At 46.7% G+C, this 25,908-nt stretch overlaps 1 protein-coding gene across 1 annotated transcript in view; it reads right to left on the reverse strand.

Moving 5' to 3' along the window:
- The window catches only part of LOC126542176 (corticotropin-releasing factor receptor 1-like), a 318,876-nt gene that overhangs the window by 85,949 nt on the left and 207,019 nt on the right, over positions 1-25,908 (reverse strand). Inside the window, exon 5 of the mRNA XM_055077310.2 lies at positions 10,873-11,002. Coding sequence (XP_054933285.2) covers positions 10,873-11,002 — 130 coding nt within the window. The remainder of the gene's footprint in view (positions 1-10,872; positions 11,003-25,908) is intronic.

Consider the following 25,908-nt stretch of genomic DNA (forward strand, 5'->3'; position numbering starts at 1 on the left):
CACCAACGTTGAGATTCTCATCGAATGTCTCGCGCACTGTGACGCTAACCACACTATAGCCTTGGTGTTTCGTCGGTGTTGTCGATGTTGTGAATTTATCCCGGATCGGGCGCATATTGGAAATTTCGAATACGGATCAAATAGTCTTTGGTATGCGATTATTATTCGTTTTGAGAATTCACTAATTCAATGTGTCGAAATATTCGTTTCTGTTCGAGTATAAAGCATGAGAATAATCCAGGGCGTGAAGGCCGTGCAAAGAACAATACTTATTCCATGTCTACCAGGAGGAAGGCAGTGAAATTACACAGTAACTATTGAGAATGATTCTACTGCAGGCACGGTTGCTGCAGAGAGGCACCGGTTGCTGAGCGGGCGCATGGAGTGTAACGCCAACTCCTGCTTAATAATTTCCAGGAATTCGACAATAAGGTTTCCTCGCCTTTGCGAGTTCCTGCTAATTTGTTTTCTCGATTTAGTCCAAACAATTTATTATTTAGACAATGTCATCATGTTTGCAATCGTTCGAGACTACGACGTGCCGTGCTGTAGTGTTTGCATTGCCCGCCTCAAGTGTGCCGACAGACGCCAGCGCCACTTCGTCCCCTAGCGGAAAGCCGCGTCACCATCTATCAGGTCGCCGGCACCGTGAGGCGCTCGCAATGCCCACGATGTAAACACGGAAAGAGAATCAACTTGCTCGTTGGAAAGGGGGAAAAACCGGAAAGCTGTTGGAACAGGGAGATACGACAATGCGACTGCCGAATGACAGAAAACACGGCTAGAGCACAGGCAGGAAAAGAAAGCGCAGTTGCCGCAGGATGAAGTATCCAGAAAATGGTAAATACACCGGGATGAAGAACTCTATGGTTCAAATACTGGTTCAAGCAAAGATGAAAAGTGAAAGTGAACGTTGATTGCCAGAAATACGTGAGAAAAAAAAGGCAACACCTAGGATATTTTGGAACCACATAAACTTATTAGGCAGGAAGTCCGGAACAACACAACAACGCATCCCAGATGAAGATGGGAACAAACTGGAAGGGGACGAGGCATTAATTTACATCCAGAAAATAGCCGAATTTTTCCAAAGCAATTACGAGGTTCTATTTGAGGAAAAAAGCGCATTAAAGAGAACCAGATGGAAAAAGAGCTGGTTCTGACAACTTTCAACTCAAAGAAAACGGAAGAGACAATCCCTAAGCGCACAGCCGCAGGGCTAGGCGAGGTTCCCGGTTCCCAACATGGACATGAACCTAATGGTAAGTGCGGTGAGTTTCGTAGAGATGTCACAGCCGGTGTAAGGACCACCCCGTCACGAAGCCTCCTAAGCTCAGCTTACTCCGCCACAATTAGTTCACAGGAGAGGGAGCAGACATGCAGTGGGATAAGAGCGCGTCTGTTCCACCAGAGGGAATGTTTACTTGCGCGGAGGGAGATGAGGAGGGAAGAGAGAAAGAGCGCATTGCGAGGTGGAAGAGGGCGCTGTTTTCTGCAACCCTTCAGGGAGCGCGACTCAGAACTCCGGGGAAGGGTATGGGGACACAAAGAAGAAAGACGGGAAAGTCGAGGCAGTCACAGAGCCCTCGGCTGTAAGCAGTAGCCAAGCGGCGCATTTACAAGTTACAGAACAGCCCCGTGTACACCAGGAACTGACGGTAGATCTTCAGTAGGAGGACCGCGTGCTAGCTGGTCAGCAGCAATATTGCGAGTGTTCTCAGTATGGCCTTGATCCTTGTCGTGCCTTGCCGTGCCTTTCTACCACTTTCTCACTTGTCTTTCTTTTGAACATGACTTTGTTGGCTTTCTTATGGATATTCTTTTTCTCTTCTGGCCTTTTCGACATCCGCCAGAAGGGCAGTAAATTCTGGCCGTTGCGATGGACGTAGAAGTCGGCTGAGGACAGTACAAGATACAACATAGTTTCGTTGTTGCTGAGAGATCAGGATAGAAATCTACTATCAATCATGTTTTGTAATAAAAGCCTTATTGCTGCGCATTTTTGCAAACGCGAATAGGACAAGGGCTGTAAGCTTGCATCTACAACGTGTCTCAGATCAGAGGAAATAAAAAGTTATAAAGAAAACTGCGAACCGCTGTAGACTGCTGCCCAGCGCTGGGTTAGCGGGAAAAGCAAGGCAAAGAGGACTAGGATAGGTTGCGATAAGGACCGACAATTCGGGAACCACAGAGGGGCGTGAAAATGCAAAACATCATGAAATAATACTTCATTCGGTGCCGTCAGCCGTAGCCCCCGCCTATTTAAGAAGCCAACAATGCGGCTAGTTTCACTCCATGATGTCTGAGGGCTCAGTGGGAGGAAGTCACTCACTCAACATATTACACGATGCGACCAGAACAGCGCAGACGTTTGCGCTCCTGCTGGGAGAGCCTGGCATTTGCGCAGTGGCTGACCGGTGCGGTCTGCGGTGAACAAATTCCGCCACAGCATTTGGCTTCGTGATCTACATGAACGTAAAAAACCATCTGTGCACATTTGCACGAATGTCATTGCTAACTCTTGAAATGTGCGGCTTCAGGCTAGCTTCAACGAAACGAAAGCGGAATTTTGTTGTGACCGATCAATCGACCGACCTGCTATTGATTGATTGATTGATTGATTGATTGATTGATTGATTGATTGATTGATTGATTGATTGATTGACTATATTTAACGTTTTAATGCAAACTTTGTGTTAATTTAAATCACCTCGGCTTAGGGATGCGGATCAGTTTTGAACACTTTAGGTGTTTCTACCTAGGAAAGGAAGGAAAAAGTAGAGAAGGAAAGGCAGGGAGGTTAACCAGTTTAGCGTAACCGGCTTGCTACCCTACACATGGGAGAGGGATGGGGGCGATGAAAGATGGGGAAGGGGGAGAGAGAGAGAGAGAGCACATATCACAGCACACAAACATCGTCCGGTAGAGTCCATCAATCTGGCATTGTACGTGATAACACTGTCAGAGCCGCTTGTCCAATCCCGTCTCTTTCAAAAACTGAAGTAGTCCCTTCGTCGCCTTCACCTGCGATGACTTCTGTCGGCGGCATGTGAAAATCGTGTCGAGGGACAATGGTCTAGTGTCAAGGTGCGCGAGAACGGATGCCAGGGACTGTCGCTGAACATTATATTCAGGACAGTCGCACAGAATGTGTTGCAGCGTCTCCTCGCAAAGACAAGCATTGCAGAGAGCGTTGTCGGCCATTCCAATGCGGAATGAGTAAGATTTCGTGAAAGCCACCCCTAACCATAAGCGATAAAGCAGAGTCGCCTCGCTTCGGCGGAGTCCAGTTGGCATATAGAGATGCATCAAAGAGGGCAGGTGGTATTGCCGGTTGCTCTGGTTGGTCTGGCTGTTTGGTGTGCACCATGAAGAGAGCGTCATCTCCTGTGCAAGCACTCGAAGTCTGCTAGCTGCGTCGGATCGTGAAAGCGGTATGGCCTCTTCTTGTGCGTCTTCAAGAGCTGCCCGAGCGGCATTATCGGCGTCTTCGTTTCCAGTGACGCCGCAGTGACTTGGCAGCCACTGAAACGTCACGTGGTGTCCTTTCTCCTGTGATGTATGGAGTAGGCATCTAATATCGAATACGAGCTGTTCGAATGGCCCGCGACGCAGAGCTGATAGTACAGATTGTAGGGCTGCCTTTGAGTCGCTGAAGATGGACCATTGTCGAGGTGGCTCCCGACTGACGAAACGGAGTGCAGCGCGAAGAGCAGCTAGTTCAGCAGATGTCGACGTTGTCGGGTGGTCAGTCCTGAAGCTGATGGTAATAGCTTTTGCTGGGACAACCACAGCACCGGACGAACACTGGGTGTTTGTGGAACCATCAGTATAAATGTGTTCACTGTCCGCGTACCTCTCGTGCAGAAGAAGCAGAGACAGTTGTTTGAGGACAGGCGACGACAGTTCAGACTTTTTTCCGATTCCTGGTACACTGAGATGTACTGTGGGGCTGATAAGACACCAAGGGGGTATCGATGGTTTAGATGCAGCGGTGAAGCCCGAGGGAAGTTTGTCGTTGTACTTGTTGATAGTTTTAGAGAATGATGATTGGTGCCTGTCTGAAGGTAGTGCTGCAAGGTGGTGATAGGGGGCACGTGCAAAATGTCTGATGTGCGTTCTCAGGGCTTCCACCGTAATGTGAGTTCGCATTGGATGGTCCCGAGCAATCGCAAGAGTCGCCTCTGTTGACGTACATCTGGGCAAACCAAGGCAGACTCTGAGTGCTTGAGCTTGTACTGCCTGCAGAACACGAATATTTGTCTTGCAGGTGTTGTTCAGTACAGGTAGACTGTATCTTAAAAAACCGAGAAAGAGAGCTCTGTAGAGTTTAAGCATTGCGTCTACTGACATCCCCCACGTCTTCCCTGTCAAGTATTTGAACAACTGGGAAGTAGCTGTCAGGCGCCGTTTCATGTAGGCCACGTGTGGGCTCCAACAGAGGTCTCGGTCAATAATGACGCCAAGGAATCTGTGGTTTCGGACATAGGAAATGGTCCGCCCATTGATTGAGATGACATAAGGCGTCATCGGTTTCCGAGTAAATGCGACTAGTGCGCATTTTTCAGGTGAAATGCTGAGACCCTGTTTACACAAGTAGTTCGCTGTCAAAGTGGCCGCTCTTTGAAGTCGCGCACGTATCTGAGGACGTGTGACTGCCGAAGTCCAGACACAGATGTCGTCAGCGTATGTTGAAATCTTGATGGTAGTTGGCAAGCATTCAGCAAGTCCAACAAGAGCGAGGTTGAATAGCGTCGGGCTGAGAGCACCGCCTTGAGGAACGCCCCTGCTGGTATAGCGTCGCGTAGTTGGGCCATCGTCAGTTAACACATAGAATGATCTTGCAGACAGGTAACTTGCAATCCACAAGAAAACTCGACCACCTAGGCCAACCGTCGCAAGAGCGTCGAGAATGGCCTCATGTAATACGTTATCATATGCCCCTTTCACATCTAATAATAAAGCTGCAGATAAACGCTTACGGGACCTTTCGTGCTGGACATATGAAACGAGATCAACTACACTGTCGATGGAAGAGCGGTCACGTCGGAAACCAGCCATGGAAAGCGGATAAATCTTGTAAAATTCAAGGTACCATTCCAGGCGGCCAAGGATCATCCGTTCCATTATCTTTCCTACACAGCTGGCCAGTGCTATTGGGCGGTAAGAGGTGAGTTCTAATGGGGATTTGCCCTGCTTTAAGAGTGGCACCAGGCGGCTTACTTTCCATTCGTCAGGAACATTTCCCTCCTGCCATGAGGAGTTGTAAAGGCTCAACAATTCTATCCGTGCGGACTCTCCGAGATAGCACAAGGCCCGGTATGATATACCATCTGGACCCGGAGATGATGAGCGCCTGCAGAGAGCTAGTGCCGCTTCGAGCTCCTCCATTGTAAAAGGAAGGTCCATGCGGCAATCACGGGAATGGGGGACGTCAGCTCGGGCTGGAGGATCTGGACGAGTCGCTTGGTCTGCGATCCGCGCACAAAAGTCTTCTGCGACATCGATGTCTTGCCGCCCTTGGAAAAGCGCTAGCGCCTTGAATGGAAAACGCCGTTCCGGAAGGCAACGCAGACCTTGCACCGTTTTCCAAATGTGAGACAGTGGCTTGCGAGGGTCGAGTGTCTGGCAAAACGTTGCCCACCGTTCCGACGCTAATCTATCCATACGACGCTGAATCTTCTTTTGCATCCTCCTGGCTGCCCTAAGGTCATGGATTGATTTTGTACGTCGATATCGACGTTCCGCCCGGCGACGAAGCGCTCGAAGTCGCTCTAATTCTATGTCGAAGTCATTTCGCGTGGAAGAGATCGTCATCATGCGAGTGGCGTTTTGCATCGTCATTTTAATCGTTTGCTCTAACCCAGAGGGTAGGCCCTCGCGGCAGGCATCTTCCATCTCAGATTTGAAGTTGGCCCATTGAATCGTCCGAATGGTATTCCGTGAGCCTGATGTAGACGACAAGCCTTTGATGTTCAGATAGGTGGGAATGTGGTCACTCCCATGTGTCTCAATGTCTGGAAACCACTTCACACATCTGGCGAGAGAGTTGGAGACGAAAGTAAGGTCGAGGCAGCTGCCGTATGTCACGCCTCGAAGAAAGGTGGGGCTACCATCGTTCAGGAGAGTAAGGCCATAGTTGTGGGCGATACTTGCCAATCTTCGTCCTCTTGCATTTGTCCTTGTACTTCCCCATGCTGGATGGTGCGCATTGAAATCTCCTATGATGACCCATGGGGCGGGACAAACACTCAAGATATCCTCAAATCTTTTGGTATCGAAATTGCTGGAAGGCGATATATACACGCCTATGAGAGTAAACAAGAGTTTGTTCTTTTTAACTGTGATGCATATATATTGATTGTCGTCGTGGGGCGCAATTGGTTGCAAAACATAGGTGAGTTCACGACGAACAAAAACGACGATTTTGCTGCATGCACCGTTTGTTGATGACATGATAAACTCGTATCCTGACAGTCTTATTGGTTTCGACAAGTTGGGCTCACAAATGACGATGAGTGGAAACCCATTGGTGTAGACAAACTGACGAAAATCTGAAATTCGTGATTTTAGCCCTCTGGCGTTCCACTGGATGACGGACGCTGCTTTGACTTCTTTCCGGAAGGATGGGGTATGAGTAGCCATCTTTCTAGTTGAGGGATGCAAGCACTGGGCTTAAGGCGTCCAACACTTTAAGTGCGCTTCGAGCAGATGGTGTCCTCATGTCCACTAAAAGCGCTCGAATGGCCTCCATGAGAGAACGTAGCACCGAGATGACTTGACGGTCTGTTTTGGGTGAATCATCCATGGCCGGAGAAGGATCAGGTGGGGCCCCGACCTTCTGAGGTTCTTTCGCAAGGGAGCGGCTCGGTAGCGTAGGCCATTCCTCTAAAGATAGAGTCTTTTCTGCTTCCTTCGTGGAAGTGGTGGGCCCTTTCGCGGCGCGGCTAACTGGCACCGCAGAGGAGTGGGTACTGTCACTTCGCGCATGCGTCTTCTTCGAAGACGTACGATGGTGCCGACGTCGACGCCGACGCCGGACTACTTTGGCTGCCTCCCTGTGGGCCGAATTGTCTCTGGCCATTTGCTTGAGAACCGCGCGTTCCCTCTTGATGCGGGGACAGTCTTTCGACGAGGCCGCGTGAGGGCCGCTACAGTTGGCACACTTCAGGACCGTGGCACCGCAGGTCTGTTCTGCATGAGGTTCAGCGCAACGGGGACACAGTAGCGAGTTGGGACACACGCCCTTGACGTGTCCTAGCCTGAAACACTGATGGCATTGAAGCGGCTTCTGGATGAATGGTCGAACCGGATGTCGAAAATGTCCGACTTTAACGTGGGATGGGATACAATCCCCCTTGAATATTACTTTTACGCAGCGCGTATTCCCAAGGCGGCGCACTTGCGTAATGATCGTGCCTTCGTATGCCGGCTTGATGAGGCTAGGTAAGTCATCATTAGGAATGGCTATGTCGATGTCGTAAATCACACCGGCTATGGATGTGTCGTCGATCGGGATAAAGGGGCGCATTTTGATTCCGCCTAGCTCCGTGATCGCTTGAAGTTTTCCAAGCGCAGTCGCGTTGTACACATCTATGGCGAGTATATTCTTGCGTGGATTTATTCTTATATCTTTAATTTGATCCGGCACCGCACGTTCCAGAAAAATGGATAGGGCTTGCCTGTTCAGCAATCGTAGGTTGCTTGATGGCTCTTCCGGCATATAGATGATGACGTGTGGCCAGCGCGCAGGCCTTGACTTCATAGTCGTTGTGCTCGCAGGAGTTGACGGCGCTGTGTTGACGATTTTTCTTCTCGCCCTCTTACTCCGGACGGGTATGAAGCCGTCGTCGGATGAGTCGTCCGACATGGAGTACAGCTCGGTGTCTTCGGTGTCACTGGGGGAGCCAACTCGCTTCCTTGCGGTTGACGGCTCTGATGACGTCTGGCCAGGCGGGCCTCTAGCATGCTCCGCGTCCATGGCTGCAAGACGGGGAGGCGAGGCACCTCGAAAGCCGAAGATTTTACCAAAAATTCACAGAGCACAGAAACAAGTGTTCTGCCAAGAAGACACTTCGTCGTCTTCCCTGTTTCTACCTAGCATGTCAATCTGAGTACATGATCGAACTCGTTTTTCCTGCCCACAACATTAATCTTGTGGCATTCCAAGTCCGCTCCGGCTGCTTGGTTAAACCTACCCGCAATAATAAGGCTGACATTTATGCAATGAAATTGTGTGTCTAGTCGGCGAGGATAACGAAAGGAGAACCGCACTGAAAGAACTGGAATATTTCTCCTATAATGGGCTAACCGGGCACGGCCTTGTTCAACCTCCTCGCCTTTGTTGCATCCTCTTTGTCTCTCTCTCTCTCTTTCTCTTCTGTAATGGGCTGTTGTCAGAAATAGTTCTACGATTGAGTTGTTTCGAGAGCGATGACTTACGGCGGCTGATTTTCTGTAGGTGCACCTCAGCTTTCTTACAATTCCCTCGCTCGTTTCTTAATATGTCCACGTGACTGTTAACACAATGTGCATGTGACAAAGCAGCAGAGATTCGGTAAGCTGAAAGAGCACGTGTCCAGCCTCAAGGCGTGAGACAACTAGCTCTTATAATCATTATAGTACGGTGTTTTACCGCCTTTAAGGTCGGTAGTTCTTTAGGAGCGAGGGATGGAGGACGTATTTGAATAGCTCTGTGTCTTGTGATTGGTTCATCAGGTACGTACGCCCTTGAAGTCACGTTGACGCGAACGGATTGCTCAGGATGTAATCAACCATTGCCAAACGTGGACGAAAATTTTGTGCTTCGAAACGTTCCTATCTTTTTTAATGCCGCCGTCGTGCTATCCACGGATGATTTTAGGCAACATCCTTAATTTGCATTAGTGCGGAAGAAATTAGTGCGAAGAAATCGAGAAATGTTTTATGCTTGCGAATAAGCAAATTAGAAAGAAAGAAAACGCGCCATAGAGAAAAGAAAGTGTTGCTCATCGTGGGCGTTTGAAACTTGAGAAAGCTTGTGTGATATATGCCCGGCCGCCTGCTGAGCTCTAGTGAAGATTTTAATGTTCCCTTCCTTCTTTATTTCTCCTGCCGCAGCACCACGAAACCAAAAGAAAAAGTGACATTTGCTTAAGGAGAGAAAACAGACGTTGGTTAAGGAGAGGTTAAAAAGAGAGAAAATAGACATTTGGTTAAGCAACAATGGGCGTCAGTTGAAAGTTTCATCGACCACGAGATCACCAGCCGTAACTTTATATCGCAGGCCATGCATTCATTTTAAGAACAAACTGTGGGTCACACGAGACACCTTCATAGATGCTAGGCTCGGAAAGTTGATGTGAACAGATGAAGCTCGTCCTGGACACTAACATTAATGATTTTTTATACTTCCAGACATATGCAATGTACAGGTGTACAGCTTATTAATGGCAACGATTATAAAATCGAAACGAGGAGACTGCCCGCGTGCATCTACCATAGTGGGCGTTTCTCGGTTAAGACACGGTGAACGCCACGGCGGATTGGATTGGATTGGAAAAACTTTAATAGAAGTCCTGCAGGACGCACGTCAGCGCGCAGTGGGCGTCTCCCACGCAGGGACCGACAGGGAGTACCTGGCGGCCGCTGCGCGAGCCTGCTGGACCGGCGGAGCTACGCATCTAAAATTATTTATGCGGAGCATTTACTGGAATGGCACTGCAGAGAGCTGATAGCGAAATACGCGTAAGAGCTTTCGCGTATATTCATTATTGTAGAGAATAATGTGATGTATAGGCGCGTATGGAGCACATACGCTTAACTCGACAAAAAAAAAAAAAAAAGGGATGCCACCTTTGTTTGTAAATATAAGATACACAAAATCTTTAGACATCTCGGCCTTAAAAGTTGGCTAGGCATATCGGGTTGTTGGCGCGAAAGAACGTAACCTCCGCATGAGCTCACCGTAAAGCCCCCTCTCAATTGCATCGCCTACGCAGGGACTCTTAACTAGACGCTGGCGTGGTCGCGCATAATTGAACGTTCGCGGTCGCCCGCGGTCACAAATTATTATACAGGGAAAGAGGCGCCGTACGCTTTCTTTATTTACTGTTATTTTGCCTATTTTTTTAACAAGAGAGAGACAGGCGTCCAAGCTTTAATGATATGCTGGAGATGTTAGCCTAGCTGTTCGCCTGACATGTCACTCCAAGTGCTTGGTGATGATTATGACATATGCAGCGATAAACACTTAACAACTCACACAGTTACACACACACACGCGTACACATTATAGAGATACTTACAAAGTTTCGTTACGGCTCGTGACCCGCAAGAACGTCAGCAGCGCTTTAGTGGCGCGTAGCGCGCAGGAGGTGCTTTGCCATGGGCGGAGAATGTGCCGCAGTTAGAAGCACGAGGCCCGCTGCAGCTGCAATGCCGCCTTCAAAGACTGTCTAGCCTGACGCGTAGCGGCAGCAGTCACACCGAACATGTTGCAGGTATTCAGGACCGTTATGTTTAAAGGACATTGACGAGCCCGTCAGTTGAATTTTGCAATTGAAGTAGAAAAGTAAGAAAGAAAGCTGTATGTGCAATTTTAGAATATGCAGCGCCTCTTTTGACAGTGTCGGCTCACAAAACGCTGTGATGGTTGACGTGTGTGTCGTTCATTATATGACACTGGTCTTCAGTGGTAGAAGTAATAAGTTTAGAGATGCAGCACGAATTTGGGGGTGGATGCCAGAGGTGGCAATAAATGCGAGCACAGCAATGAGGTCAGCAAGATCACCGAGAAGCACGGTAATGACGAATCGCAATATATAATAAAGACGGGCACAACAACGACAGAAAGAATGAATATACGGAAAACTGCGTATCGAAATACCGTACCACGTCATTGTATGTCGTCCAATGTGGTCCTAAGACGTTGGGAAACGAGATGACCGCCAACAAGATCGAGTGTACGATCAAGGACGCCACTAGGTTCTTGTGCACCCGCAGCCTGGAACACTGCAGTGACCTGCAACGAAAGGAAAACGCCACATGTAGCACCGAGCCAGGTAGGAAATGTTGATCAAGCAGCCAGCACTCTTCTGTTTCTCTAGATTCTCGTTGAATGAAGGTATATCACATGTCCCATAGAAGATGACAAAGGAAGAGAGAGAGAGAAAGGTAGACAGATAGAGAGAGAGAGAGAGAGTTAGGGGAAAGGTTGGATAGCTAACTTATGGAACATAAAACGCGAACACGGGCAACAGGAAAAGGACGCCGGGCGTAGCGCTGCCCTTAGAGGTTATGTGTGCAGTGCCCTTTAGAGCTGTTGCGTTCTTTGGCTGCCGTGCTCTTCATCTGCTGTCTTGTGTTAGCGCTGTTACTTCATCGTGAGAAGTCACCAACTAGTTGGCATGCGCATCATGCCTGGGTCACTAAGGATGAGCCTGGTTTGCTTATCTACCCTTAGGGAGGGAGAAGGGCGCCAAAAAGTGTAAATAGCAGCAGATAGGATATATCTCAGGCACGCTGTAGACACAAATTCTCGCTGTCATACATGGGAAAAGGAATGATTAATAAACAAAGTGCGGTATAAAAAGAAGTTACTTTTAAATTTGGCAGCACACGTACCATTTGCGGTGGTGGATGTAAGGATCTATGTGACGACCCCTAAATGTTCATTTAAATATTAAAATTCACTGATTACCCTCTTAACCAGCAGTACTTATTAGTTTCATGACCGATATATTATAGAGGCATGTCATTTCAAAATTGGAGGGAGCTAGCGCGAAGTCTACCCATTGGCTACAGATGCCCTGTGCCTATAGCACCAGTTACGATAAAGAACGTGCACAAACGTGCACAAATGTTACAGTTAACAACTTTACGTATTGAATTATTCGATAATTTATTTATTTATTTGTATTTATGCGGCTAGAAGAAAGTTGAGTCATATGATTTGACTTTTCTGAGCGTCGTACGTGTCTAATACGCGTGTAAGCGATTACGTACACCACAAATGCACATAGATGCACGAACACAGGCGAGCGCTCGCGTAATGCGAATATCCCTCGCAGCGAATCGTCTACGCTTCTCCGCATAACCCGCGAGGACGTGAGGCAACAACGGCCAGCTGCCTTTGGCGTCCCTGGTGGAAATCAAGCGAACAAAATATATTTTCGCCAGTAGTCTCATAAATCACACAACCCATACCCGGACAGTGCGGCAATGCTGCTGGACCGCCGCTGTGTTGCCCGCGTGCTTCCCTGTCGGAAGTGTTAGCTGATGCAGCGGAAGACACGCGAGACCATTATGCACTCGCCTTGTGAGCCACGTTACGCATGTAGAGGTGAAATTGATATGTGTGTAAAATAACAGAAACTGGGCCTGTTTGCAACATCCACTACGTGCCTCCGCCGCGGTCAAACCTTTTAATGACGCGGAAGCGAAAACTTTACGATGTTTTTGGTGCTATCTCGTTGCAGCAGGCTAGCTCAACTATACGGCGTCCTGTTGCAACCCCTCAAAGCAGCGCTTTACATGCAAATAGAATAAGTGCAGCAGCTTTGTCTAGCTCTTTCCGCGTGGGTTGATGAAGTCTGCCTTTTGGTTGTCGATCGTACACTTCCTCTTTCTCTTCCCCTCGGTTCTACCTTTCTTCTTGGCTCTCCTCCACTGCTCTGTGACACATCAGGATAAAAGGCTATGCAATGGCGCTCGACGTTTTACGTACACAAGCACGCGAGTGAGTGGCACGCCATGCATGCAAACAGGCAAACCTTTCCAAGTTCCCGATAAAAAAAGCCTCTCTCTCATTAAGGCACGTTACGGTGGGCGTCCTCTGAAGACTTTCAGTATGATGCGTTCTTCACCCCATGCCAGCCAGGCACTTCGGGGTAGGTATGTATAGGCTTTTCATGTGGTATCGTTTAGGACATCTTCAAAAATCAAAACAGAAAAAAGAAACCAGTCGTAGGCGACTCTAATCTTTGACTTAGGTGTCTCTAATTAGTGGCACTCGCACATCAGTGTTGGTGTTCCTTAAGCTAACTTTAGGTGAACGCAACGCACGAACCGAACTCGGAGGCAACTGTTTTTCATAAATTAGCCGGTTAACTATCATGCCACCTTCTTGTGCGTGATGCCATTAGTGACGTCATTACTCCCGGTTTCCACTTCCGGGTTTCCAGGAATTTCGCCCAAGTCGCGCTCACGTGGCGGGTGTCTGAAGTTTACGATTCTGTGCTTTGGTATGCGGTAATCAGTGATTTCTAATCATATTCTAATTATTCCAGACACTTCAGTAACTCAACATGTAAATAAAGTTATGCTCTGATAGCATATCTATAATGAAACCCGTGAATTTTGTACGACACTCCTTTTTTATTTTTTTTTCTGATTTCTTTTGAATTTCCTCCTCGGTCGTCTGAGGAGGTTAACCGGAAGTGCTGCTCAAGGAACAAGAGTGTTACGCGATGCTCGTGTCACTAAGCTAATAAATGTTCGTGTTCAATGGTAGCCTTCGAACAGGGTACCCAGCACAATAGTTCTATGCTGTACCTATTGGGTCACACATGCATTTATTTTATTTTGTGGTATTACTATATACAGTATAAGTATATAGCATGTTCAAGTCACAGCGACTGATCAGCAAACTAGTGACGTTAAGGATGACACAGTTGCGCAATAAATCATTCACTACATATGAAAGCCAGTGACACTCAGGATGACGGGCACAATGGCATATTCACGCGCTCACCCTCAAATACACTGTTCAGACTTCAAGGGGAAATGATTTGTTTGAATTCACGTCTTGCGCTAAAACGTTGGTAAGAATAAGCACATGCGCAAGATGGGGTAACAGTCCGGCCGACAATTGCATTCGTCATAAATATCCTTTAGTCGTACAGCCAGTCACGTGAAATGCATACTAGCTGGAAGGAACGATCGGTTCCGTTTAGAAGAACTTGTTGTTGGGCATGTTGGCGCATATCAGCGAACATTTTATTACGATAGCAATTATATGGACACTCCAGGCCTATTTCTGCCGTCACCGTCGCCGTGAGGTTCCGCATGAGTGAAAACGTGTGAGGGTGATCCGGTGAACGCGGTTCAACCTCGCGTGCGGGAACGAGGAACGCGGCCCAGATGAGTGCCCTCTCCTGTCGCTCGCGTGACAGGGGCGGGGCTGAGGGTAGGGGGGCGTCAGGCGAGGGAGGGGGAGAGTTATTCTCCGGCAGCTCCTAGGGTGCCTCGATGTCCTCTTTGCCCGCCGCTCCGTACAGAGTGGAGACAACCGTGGTGCCTTCTACGGCGTTGGTCACGCGAATCACGGACGCCGTAGTAGACGCTTTTGGCGGAAGCCGTAGGGACGCGTTGCCGGCGCTCCTGCGCCGTGAAAGCGATCTGCGACGTGGCCAAAGCGCATGCCCGCGCAGGCCTCACCTTCAAAGCGATCTGCGATGTTAGCAGAGTGCGCGTAGTGCCAGTAGCTTCGTATGCTCTGTGCTGTCGACGTTTCGTTCGCGTTGAAGCGAGAGATGCATGAAGCTTAAATCGCTTGCTGCTGCCGCGATTCCTCACTCCAGAATTTTGACAGCGAGTTTCAGCTATCATCGAGGGAGATGTGTTCATGCTTACGTGTGCACGCTTGACACCATGCTGCTTAATTTAAAACATGTTTAAAACCAACTTAAATCATGTTGGCGGGCTAGTTGGTTTGAATCCATGATAGAATGCGTAAGCGTAACTAAACGAGGTCGTAGAAAAAAGCAGACACACAAAGACAGCGCCATCTCTGTGTGTCTGTTTTTTTCTACGACCTCGTTGAGTCACGCTTACGCATTCTATCATTGTTACTTTAGCTAGTAAGCGAATGTTTACAAGCTTATGCAGCCGATAAAACTACTATCCTTACCCCGTACAGCTATCTACTAATTTGCTATCGCAATCGGTGCTTCGCCTTTCGGGCGGAAGTGCGAATTTCTTTAGCGGCACGAATAAACGATCACAGAGAGAGCGCCTGTCTTTGTCTGCTCTCTCTGTAATCGTTTACTCGCGCAGTTAGAAAAATGTTTGCTAATCGTTTTGGTGTTGCGGTCCACCGTAAGCTTTTTTTCACAAACTTCGCATTCTCATCAGAAGAAAACGTGTGCAATAGAAACTTATCATTCTTGCTTTTCTTTTTGTCAACGTCAAACAGCACTTTCAGACGATTAGCGCATGCGTCACAACGCACAGCAACGCTTCGCTTAACAAAAAAAAAGTGAGACAAAGCGCTGTGACAACGCGCTGAGACAACGCAGGAATGGAACGCGAAAGTTACTACTGCCAATCTTATTGCTTGCGGGAGCTGTGAGCTCTGACATTATTCCGCCTTAGGGGTCACATCACCATAGCGCAATAGCGAGAGAGACGGGTGGAAGGAAAGGCAGGGGCCAGGGTGCAATAAACAACCCATCGAATCACCGTCGCGGTCGTCTTGCCGCCGCTGACATGCTCGCGCTACACGCACAATTGCACGCATTACGCGAGCGCTCTGGCACTTCTGGTAACGCTTCATGAATGCCAAACGATGCTGATGTCTGTAAAATCCTTCGCAGAGCATCGGTTCGCCAAGTGGGTGGGATCTGTGTAACGTTTTCAGCTGAACGTACGACAAAGAAAGTGTAAAGAAAACGTTAATGTATACAGGGCACGATCCGGTGGCCTCGTGCCAAATCTGCCCAAGCAATGACAACCCGCAAGCAATGAGCCTGCGCTTTCTATACTGAAAGCATCTCGAAAGGCCTACGGACGCCGGAATCGCTGAACTATCTCACAAAATGGACGCGCTAGGCGATCATAACTAGCCTTTCCGGCAAGTATAGATGAATCGAATGTTCACTGCGCCAATTTATTGGCGATCAACGAAATCTAGAGCGCAGCCGTAGCGACGATTCGCTCTAGCGGCCGCCATCAGTCGGGCCGTTGAAGGGAGGAAAAAGAAAAAGCTGCTCGAAAAATTACTTGGATAAGTCATAACTATAGCAACTCTTCTTTTTTTTTTGCACAGATTGTGTTCTGCCTATGACAAGAAGACTGTGGGACGAGACCTGGTTTAAATAATCCTACAGAATACCAGCCAGGATGCGCAACGGACGTGATTTGGCATGCTTAGGATATTCACTGTCGAAAACTAAATCGATATGTGCATATAGTACCGTACACCAGAGACTATATTTCACATGGTTACTTATTATGGAGAACGCAGCGACTTTACAAGCGCTAGCTGCGGTTGTCGATAACGAGGCCAATAAGCACGGAAAAATGAACTTGCATTAGAAATCAAAACCATTTGTGACTGAGATAAACACGAGTTATATAGTTCTCCCTTTGATGTTAATGTCGCGTCCTTACAAACATGGCACATACCCATGAGGCGGATTCGCCATAGAGCGAGTTAAATAAAACTGTAAACTAACGGCAAAATTTAAAAAAGAAAAACAAAAATCATCACAGAAGGAAATCGTATCGGTACAGAACTACAAGAAAATTAGGAGATAAGCAATATTTGAAAAAAAAAAGAAAAACATAGGAACAAAAATAAACTAATATTCATTGCACATTTCACCATAGGCGACGCCCTATAGCAATATAACTTGCTTACTTATAACGCATACTTGTTTACCAGCAAGCATGCGGTCTGTATGGTGAGCAACACAGCAACAAAGAACGTCAAGCGGAAAGTCAGAGAGGCTGCGATAATCTCATGGGTGGCGGCAATGGAAAAGAAACATGCCATGACTAACTATTTAAGAGGAAAAACGAAATCAGGAAAGAAACAATTTATGATGACTCAAAGGGAAGTTCATTGCTTCTGTAAGCGAGATCAGGATGCCTTAGAACACGCACTTATAAAGCGAGATATAAGAAGGAAGAAGCATGTGCTTGCTGCGGTAAAGCTAGGGAAACGATGGAGCATGTTGTATTAGAATGTGAACACATCTGCCCAGCGGTCGATTTAGGAATCGCTGGCCTCCTTGAAGCCCTTGGGTTCAGCGAGAGCAGGGAGGGGTAAATGTCCTCAATAGAGAGTAGTAAGAGGTGATCGGAAGATTAGCGGAAGAAAAGTAGGTAAACGACAAACAACGTAGGCGTACTAAAACAACACAATGCGTTGGCGGGCTAGTTGGTGCGAATCCATAATTACTTTGTTTAGCGCAAAACAACGGACACAAGAAAGACGACCAGGACAAGGCGCTACTTTCAACTGACATCATTTTATTGCGTCACTCCTTTATAGAGAGCAGAATCTAGAAGAACATGCACAATGAGCACCATGTACAGGAACCACCAAAGTTCACGATATGGGTTCAGAAACTTTGGTTGTGGGAATTCGTCGTGTTCTTTTTTCTGTTTTTTAACATAGGCAAGACATTAGGCAATAAAATAATAAGAGCTTGGTGGCGCAACCCACCGCTCCGTTCGAAAGGGGACACTCATAACATCCATCCATCTACCTATCGGCATCTGGATGAAATTACGGAGTGCAGAGCAAACTCCCCGTTAGCTGCGACTAAACTTTACAGCTGCAAAGATTAATAAATTACGAAAGGATTTCGAAACTGCAAGATGGCGGAGAGGGACTTCGAGAAACATTTTGAGCATAGAGTTGAATCAGTGGAAGGAAAGAAGAAAATGATCGGTTGTCTTCTTCTTCGATGCAAAAGAAGGCCAGGTTACACATCAAGAGGCCCTGCTCCTACCTGTTTTCCTTATCATCTGCCATTACTCTCGATACCATTTCATCATCAGGTCCTCAAAACACGGGAACGTCATGGATAGTAACGGTGGTGTTACATGGCTAAATCTGTGCACGCATGACAGAGAACGGGCCTATAGAGAGAGTGAAAAGATTAATGATATGCAAGGGGGCGAAGAGATCGTCCCGAGGTACATTCCAATAGCTAGCTACTCTGCATCGTGAGAGAGAACGGACCTAAAATAATTTTGGCATTGTAGTATGCAGTAGACACGGCGCATGGATCGAGATACAATTCTGGAATTTATTCTCTAAAACGACTACGCTGGCTTTGTTCTGTCGAATGTGCATGTCGCACTGGATAACACGCGTTTCTCGTTCTAGAAATTGGTTGTACCTTTCGCTATACGGTCATACGAATATAAAAAAAATAGAGGTCGAAAAAGAAAACATGGCAAAGAAATTAGACATATCGCAGGGAGACGAGCAGATATAGTTTTACAATGACTTGTCTTACGGTCTGATTTTTTTTTATGCTTGAGGAAGCCATTGTAGCGCAGTTATGACAGGCGCTAAGATAAAAATACAGGACCCCACGAGAGCTAAAACTCGAGAGGAACACCCAAGAGCTTGCAATTCAGAGGAGAAATTAAGCGTCGCCATTGTGTGGTCTTGTACCTAACCTCGATCACCCGTTATTGCGTTGGCGCACGCGCTGTTGCCTTGCTCAAGGAATAACGAGGTACTTTTGCTGCTTATTTAATGCTAGAAGAGGAAGGAGGTGGGGCGGGGTGCAGTAAATGAACGTGTTATGCAAGAACCTTCGAAAGACTTGTGCATCTCCATAAAAATGGTTTTGTGTTTGTCTTTGTTGCTTCGACTATAATAGGCGCCCTGCCTTTCTCAATTTCTTGTTCACATTCATTGTGTTCTTCGCCTAAACTACTGAATAACCACATGTTATTCAGTGGTTTAGGCGCCTATTGTCAAACGCAGGATGTCTTTTATCACACTTCCCCGCGTCCTTCTCCTCACATTTCCGTGCCACTGTCTATTACGATATTTCTTTCTTTAACTTCGTGATTAGGGAAGAAAAAGCTCTCGCACTAGCGAAACTCTCTTAATATTAATCTCATGTCAGTGCTTAGGATGCCTGCATTTCGCTCTTGCAGCTATATTTTTTTCTTGTGATGTCGCAATATTTCCACCCTTCCGAAACTGCGTGGTTCTTTAATTCCATGACGCAAAAGGATTACTAACGAGGTTCTTTGATGACAGCAGTCTTTGTTTCGCTCAGCTGACCAGCTGCGGCGTAAATTAGTGCCCCGCTTCTTCATGAAACGACTCATTTGTCGCTCCTTTACGCTAACAACTAACGTCCACCTGGCAATTCACGTAACGACGATGCGTTGGACTATAATTGAAGGCGGCAATCGATAAAGGAAAGGAGAAATTTCTGCTCGTTTAGATTATTCGAGGTGGTGAGCTAGAGCTTGCACACCCGCTCTGCATGTTATTACTCGAGCGCTGATAAACTGAGGGCGTACATTACGCCGTGTTTGGTAGCGCATAATTCAGTTTAGGCCACTGTTGGATATGAATTTCTGCGATTGTAGGAATAAAGTTCAGGATCCGGCACCGCGCGTCACGGGCGATCTTACGGCTGTATGTTTGCCACGCAAAAGAATCCGAGAGGCAGAGACTCTTTATTGAGTTCTGGAGAGGTTCACACCTAGCATGCCACTCCAGGTGAATGCGATGGTAAAGTAAACCACTCACACAGGTCACACGACACTTTACATTATGCAGACATAAATGAACCATAACGCCACACACTTAATTAAAGTAACCCGCCGTGGTTGCTCCGTGGCTATGGTGTTAGGCTGCTGAGCACGAGGTCGCGGGATCGAATCCCGGCCACGGCGACCGCATTTCGATGGGTGCGAAATGCGAGAACACCCGTGTACTTAGATTTAGGTGCACGTTAAAGAACCCCAGGTGTTCCGGAGTCCTCCACTACGGCGTGCCTCATAAACAGAAAGTGGTTTTGGCACGTAAAACCCCATAATTTAATTTTTTTTAATTAAAGTAATTCTTAGAGACAAGTGTCGTCGCACAGAAATCAAAGGCGCCTTCGTATCAGGGAATGCAATGGCGCGTCATCTGTACGTGGTTCAAGTGCATGTGTTGCGCGTAGGTGGCGTCAGAATCTGAAGCCTGGACCCATATTGATCGCTTTGGAATAGATATGCCAGCGTAAAAAGCGGAACACGTGCTTTTGTTCTCAGCTGTACGCTAAATACGAAGCGTTCCACTTATCCAGTGCCGATATGGCGGGCCTATGGTATTGCGACCATCGTCACTCATCACACGCGCACTCGTAAAAAGAAAGCTTTGGTGTTCTCATCATGAAAGGTCAGTCACAAGCTGATTACACCCAGCAATCGTTCTATATAGGTCTCGACAAAGCAGCAGGACTCGAGTCTTGGGTTGAGCTTTCTTTTTTTTTTCCTCAGATAAAATGGATATATATTCAAACATCTTTTATTAGCGAACATTGGGTTCTGTAAACTGGGTTGAATCGCAATTCGAAGCAAGCGAGATAGCTTGGCTATATTATGATCCGCAATATGTTAAGAATGTGCCTGTTTCCAAGCAATGTATTGAACTTTATAAATTAACAATTTTGAGCGCATATATAGAAAGTACAGCAGCTCTTGTATACTGTCGCAACGTTCGGGTTAATAAATTAGCGTTTCTTCAAGGAAGTCACTTTTTATTCACGACGAACCTAAACCCCCCAGTTCTATAAAAGTAGCTTTAGCTATACGATGCTCATCAATCGCTGGGCAAATCTGACGTAGAAAGAACACGGACGCACCACGCTTGCATAATTAAGTAGTGCATTATTCCGAGGCATCCTTTGGCGATTTCTTTTTCGCTTTATTGCAACAGAATTTTTTTTTTAATTTTCACCCCGAACCTCCACAATTGCTTACGAAATTCCGTTTTCTTTTACTGCGATTTTGACACCTCGAGTTTTTCAAAGGTCACACTTACCATGCAGCCGCAGTTAACAAACAGCATTAAAAAAAGAACAACAATAATAATTTATATCACGGAAGAGGATTATGTTCCCACTTCGGAAATTACATGTTCCGAAAATAGCAGCCCACTACAAATCTCGGACGTCATATTATTTCACACATTTTGCCAACGATAGCTTCACCAATAAGCTGGTCCGATTTGTCTACAGTTGTCATACAGCAGGCAAACAACAACGAGAGTTCCATTCCATACTTTCTTTTTCTTTTTGCAGTTGCAAGTTAAAGCTAGTCATTCGTTGCACACCTCTTAACATCAGTAAAAGGTGTCCCTGTACCACGGAAGTCGAAAGAGAGAGAGAGAGAAAAAAGAACGTTCAAATTCTGATAAAACGAAATCCCACTCACATACGGCTTCCCAGGAGCGCTGTAAGCTACAGACGGATCAAGCCCACACACAGGCACGCCAGTAATTGGTTCGACTCAGTGCAGCCACTAGTACACCAGTGCGAGTACAGTGGAGCTTCTTTGCGCCCTGCATTACTCGTTCCGTTCTGATTACGGTCCTTTTGGGATTACGCAAGAAATGGGCCAAGCGCAACGATAAATAACGGAAGTGCGATGCGTTGGCTATTTTTAGCCAACCACTATAGGACTCTCCTAAAGTCCCTGAATGTGGCTCCTCTTGACGAGGCGTACGTAACAAATAGGAAAGCGATTTATACGGGCAACTCGGATAAGGAAGCTTGCACCGAGTCCGGGTCAGTGAGCCGCAGTGGCACAGATGCGATAACTACTAATGTGAGAATATTTGAGGTTATCAACTTTCGTGATAACAAAATATTGCCTTTGTTGGGCACTATGAGAGCTCAGGCTCTGAAGCTGCGCCATCTTCTACAACAGACGCACACACATGCACAAACCAAGATTGAAAGATAGGATGCAAAAAAAAAATATATGAGCTGACGAGAACAAGCAGTGTTTCACCTTTACTGTGATTCTGCGCTCTCTATATTAAGCGGCAGAGCTATGCTGTTCGTGCTGTTGTATTGACAGATTTATTGTAATGTGGCGTCGTTTGTAGCATTATAGTACAGGGAAGTGTATATTTTGCACTTATGCATGGTATATAGGTGTACGCCGTTATATATTTACAGTACCTTATAGGTGTTGTTAAGAACGGCCAGCTGCAGTGCAAGTTTTGCCAACCAGTTGCGACCGCGGGCGTCATCTTTTCCTGGAGCGCCACCGCAAACCTCTAGCCACGGCGTCACTAAATCGCCATTGTGACTGAATGAGTTCGGCGGGCCAACTATTGTTACCGAGCTCACCAACGCGGACCTGATCTGCTACGGGTGGGGGAGTTGCCGCGGGAACATCGTCGGAGGCCCCTTCCCACGCGCCGACCAAGACGCAGGACAATGGCTACCCGGGTACGCCGCGAGGGTCCGCTACGAGTTCTACGAAATTCGTGTGATGTAGGTTTCGGACCGCGAACTTGTGTTTGTGCGTGTGCGTGTGCGTGTGTAAACCGTCCCGCGGAGAGGCGGCGTGTTTACGATAACTAGACGAACGTTTCCGCCACCTTGGAATCGGGGGAGGAACGAGTGTTTATAAACGGCTGTTATGCGGATGCTCGATACACTTTTCTTAAGCAGTCATGCTAGACTGAGACAATCTCTCAAGCAGTCGTTTAGACTGACGTACTTTCTCTCGCAGTCATGCTAGACTGATGAACTGCATGTAAATACTGTAAATAAAACCATATTCCTCGTTCTCGATGAGAAGCAGTCCTTCCCTTCATCAACGTCCTCAGCGTGGATAAGTTGGACGACGGCATGGGCCAGCTACCTCCTAATTCATGCCGGACTGCAATCTTGACAACGGACCACGAGCGATGGGATTGAGCCCCCAATCCTAACAGTGTATGCTGTGTATGTACAGTATGGCTTACGTGCACGTTACGTGTACAAGAGTAGCGTATGGCACCGTGTTTGTAAAACACTTACTCTTTATGAGACAAGGGGTAGGAGGCGCCGTATTCGTGCGTCAACGGCTCCCTTTTACCATGACAGTAACAATAAATGAATAAATAAATAAGACGTCGTGGGAACTGATCAGCTGTACGAAAAAGTGCGCTCTGCTTGCTGGGAAACCAGTTCTCGGCACTTTTCCGTTTTTTGAAATGTATCGCGCACGCCATACCGAGGGCGCGTGCGTGTTTGCCAGGAGTATCGTGAGGCATTCTCAAAAGCGCCAAGACTGGAAAGTGTCACTTTTGGGGATGCAGACCAAGAAGCTGCGTCTGATTCGTTTGTAATTAAAGGGAAATCTCAACTTCAAAAAAAAAAAAAATGGAAAGCCAGGATGTACGTCTCCAGTATTGATTCGAGACCAATTCGCGTGTGTAACCCTGCCGCAAAGAACTTAGCGGTCGAATATATCGGACTCTGTATCTGCGCCGTAAGACGGAAACAAGACGTTAGAATATATATGTATGTAAGTGCCGGTTGTTGATGACAGCTAAGTGAAATCGAACTGATGGCGAAATCATTATAGAGTGCGCTGCATATGCCAAGCAAACTGTGAAAGCACCTAATCACTTGTTTTCTATTCGCGCTCGAATTCAGTGCGCGATGGGGCCGTATTGAGGTTTGCCTTCCATGTTGTCCTCGTGTAACAGCGAATCGTTGAAGTGCGCGGAGTTTGAGCAATTTTCTTTTCTTTTTTGTCGTGAGCCTTCACGTTTTCTTTCTTCTTTTTTCTTTTATAGAAGATCAGGGTGCGAAGACGCAGAATGCAGACGGACAGAGATGCTTAAAACGCAAAAACAAAAAGAAGAAAGGAACAGCTAAATTTTAGAAGTCCTAAGGAAACTAAGGAAACAATTACAGCGTAACCATTTTACTGACGCTGGCGCAGTCAGTGCTGTAGAACGACGGAGAATGAAATAAAAGAAAGAAAGTGGCCATCTAATACAAGGAGTAAGAAAGAAAAAAAGAAAGAAAGAAAGAAAGAAAGAAAGAAAGAAAGAAAGAAAGAAAGAAAGAAAGAAAGAAAGAAAGAAAGAAATCGCCGTTCTCAATTGTACAGGCTCATCGCAGGCCTTCGCTGCGGACGTAAATTGTCAACAAAAGCAGAAAAAAAGCAGGAGTCTGTCAGTGCCATTCTCGGCATTTTTGAAGCTGCGAGCGCGAGATTTAATTTTCATGGAAGCTGCGTTCTCCTTTTCCCTCACCAAACATCGAAAGCACCGGTGCAATGGAAGGCGCTGCCTTTACTCCATTCATTCTCGTGAGCTCCTGGCACGCTGACACCTATATAGCCACGCGGGAGGAAACTGTCACCACTAAGGCACGTCTACTATGGTGGCAACGGTGTAAACAGAGGTGCACAGCGGGCACTAAGTGGAACGTTCGCTAGTTTTAATGCTGCCACGTCCCGAGAGGAAACTGTAGAATAACGTTTGAAGGACGCTGTAGAATAACGCTGATATGAAAGTCGTGAAACAACCTCGGAACAAGCAACAATGAGCAGAGAAAGCAAGCTCCTCGGTCAGCAACTATCAATCACTGTCTCGTTCGCATAAAAAAAAAAAGTGGTACCGCTTGACGCTGAACCCAGGGATCAGTCCGTATTGCGCACTTTTATTCCGTTTAACTTTGTTTTCATCTCGCAACTTATTCACAAACAGTGAAAGCTGTTCGTATCTTGTGAGCATGTTTGACAGAAAAAAGGCTGCCTCGCACAAGGCTGCCTTGTGTGCAAGTTTGAGGCGTCAAAACTTGCTGAGAACTACCGAGGTGTTCTTTCCACATCGTCGCTTTTGTCGCTGAAAGTTGAAAACGCCGTTGCTGTGATACTCAGACATGCGCGCGCTCTTGCCGTACGGGCGCAAGCAGTTCGGCACAACGCTTTTCAAACTGTCTAGAAACGTATCGGAATAAGCCGATATTCCTGCCAGCAGCGTGGTGACAAATGGAACGCTGTGCCAGCCAACCCACGTAGAATGCTGCGTAGTGGCTGCATTACAAGGATGTTTACGAAGTCCTTGATACGCCTCTCGAACAACGGCACTAGTCAGCTTCCGGGGTGTCTCGCCTGCCCCGGACGCGAAGAACGAGCGTAGACGCAGTGGCGCCCGTCGTACGTTATTCAACCATTCATGGATTTACACGCATAGAGATCTCGCTACTAGCTGAATCATTATCTTGATAAACGTTTTTACAATGCGAAAATGCCTGCCAGGCACATACTCTACACATTCTTCAAGCTACTCGACTGCAGTGAACCATCTTTACTGCACCTCATTGTTTTCTTCCGATAAAAAGATTTCATTTGGATTACGACGTGTAGACGTATAGAAGCGTAGCTGAAGTAAGCGTTAACGGCCTTCCGAAATAACTATTTCGAAAACAGTTTTCGTTGTAACGATATAAAGAACGAAAAGAGGCTTTGTAACGAACAAAATTTATTCGAAATGACGACGACACGGCTTCCCTTTTTTTGATGCGTTATCATTCGGAGTGTCACAGTAGAAAAAATTGTGTTTCTCGGAAGCCGGTAACGTGCTAGAGGTAGAGAGGGGATGGGAGAGCTTAGAAGCATATATATATATATATATATATATATATATATATATATATATATATATATATATATATATATATATATATATATATATATATATATAGTCATATTATAGGAAGCCAACAAACACTGACACCATGGATAACATAGGGGAAATTACTTCTGCTTAATAAATGAAATCAAGAAAGGATAAACTAATGGAAATAAAAGTGGATTTCCATTAATTTATCCTTTCTTGATTTCATTTATTAAGCAGAAGTAATTTCCCCTATGTTATCCATGGTGTCAGTGTTTGTTGGCTGCCTATAATATGACTAATAAAAATCGGGACCCTCGGTTAACCCCCTCTCCTCGTTTATATATATATATATATATATACATACGCAGGAAAGAGACGACGAACTTTTAGGAAGTCTTATTTACTGAACGTTTTCGGCTGGTGGACCAGCCTTCGTCAGAGTACAGTAATGCATGAGCAACACACACACGGCTTTAAAGGCACCCTATCAACCAGCCGAAAACGTTCAGTAAATAAGACTTCCTAAAAATTCGTCGTCC

The sequence above is a fragment of the Dermacentor andersoni genome, chromosome 2 (assembly GCF_023375885.2).
Source record: "Dermacentor andersoni chromosome 2, qqDerAnde1_hic_scaffold, whole genome shotgun sequence".
In the NCBI taxonomy this organism is placed as follows: Eukaryota; Metazoa; Arthropoda; class Arachnida; order Ixodida; family Ixodidae; genus Dermacentor; species Dermacentor andersoni.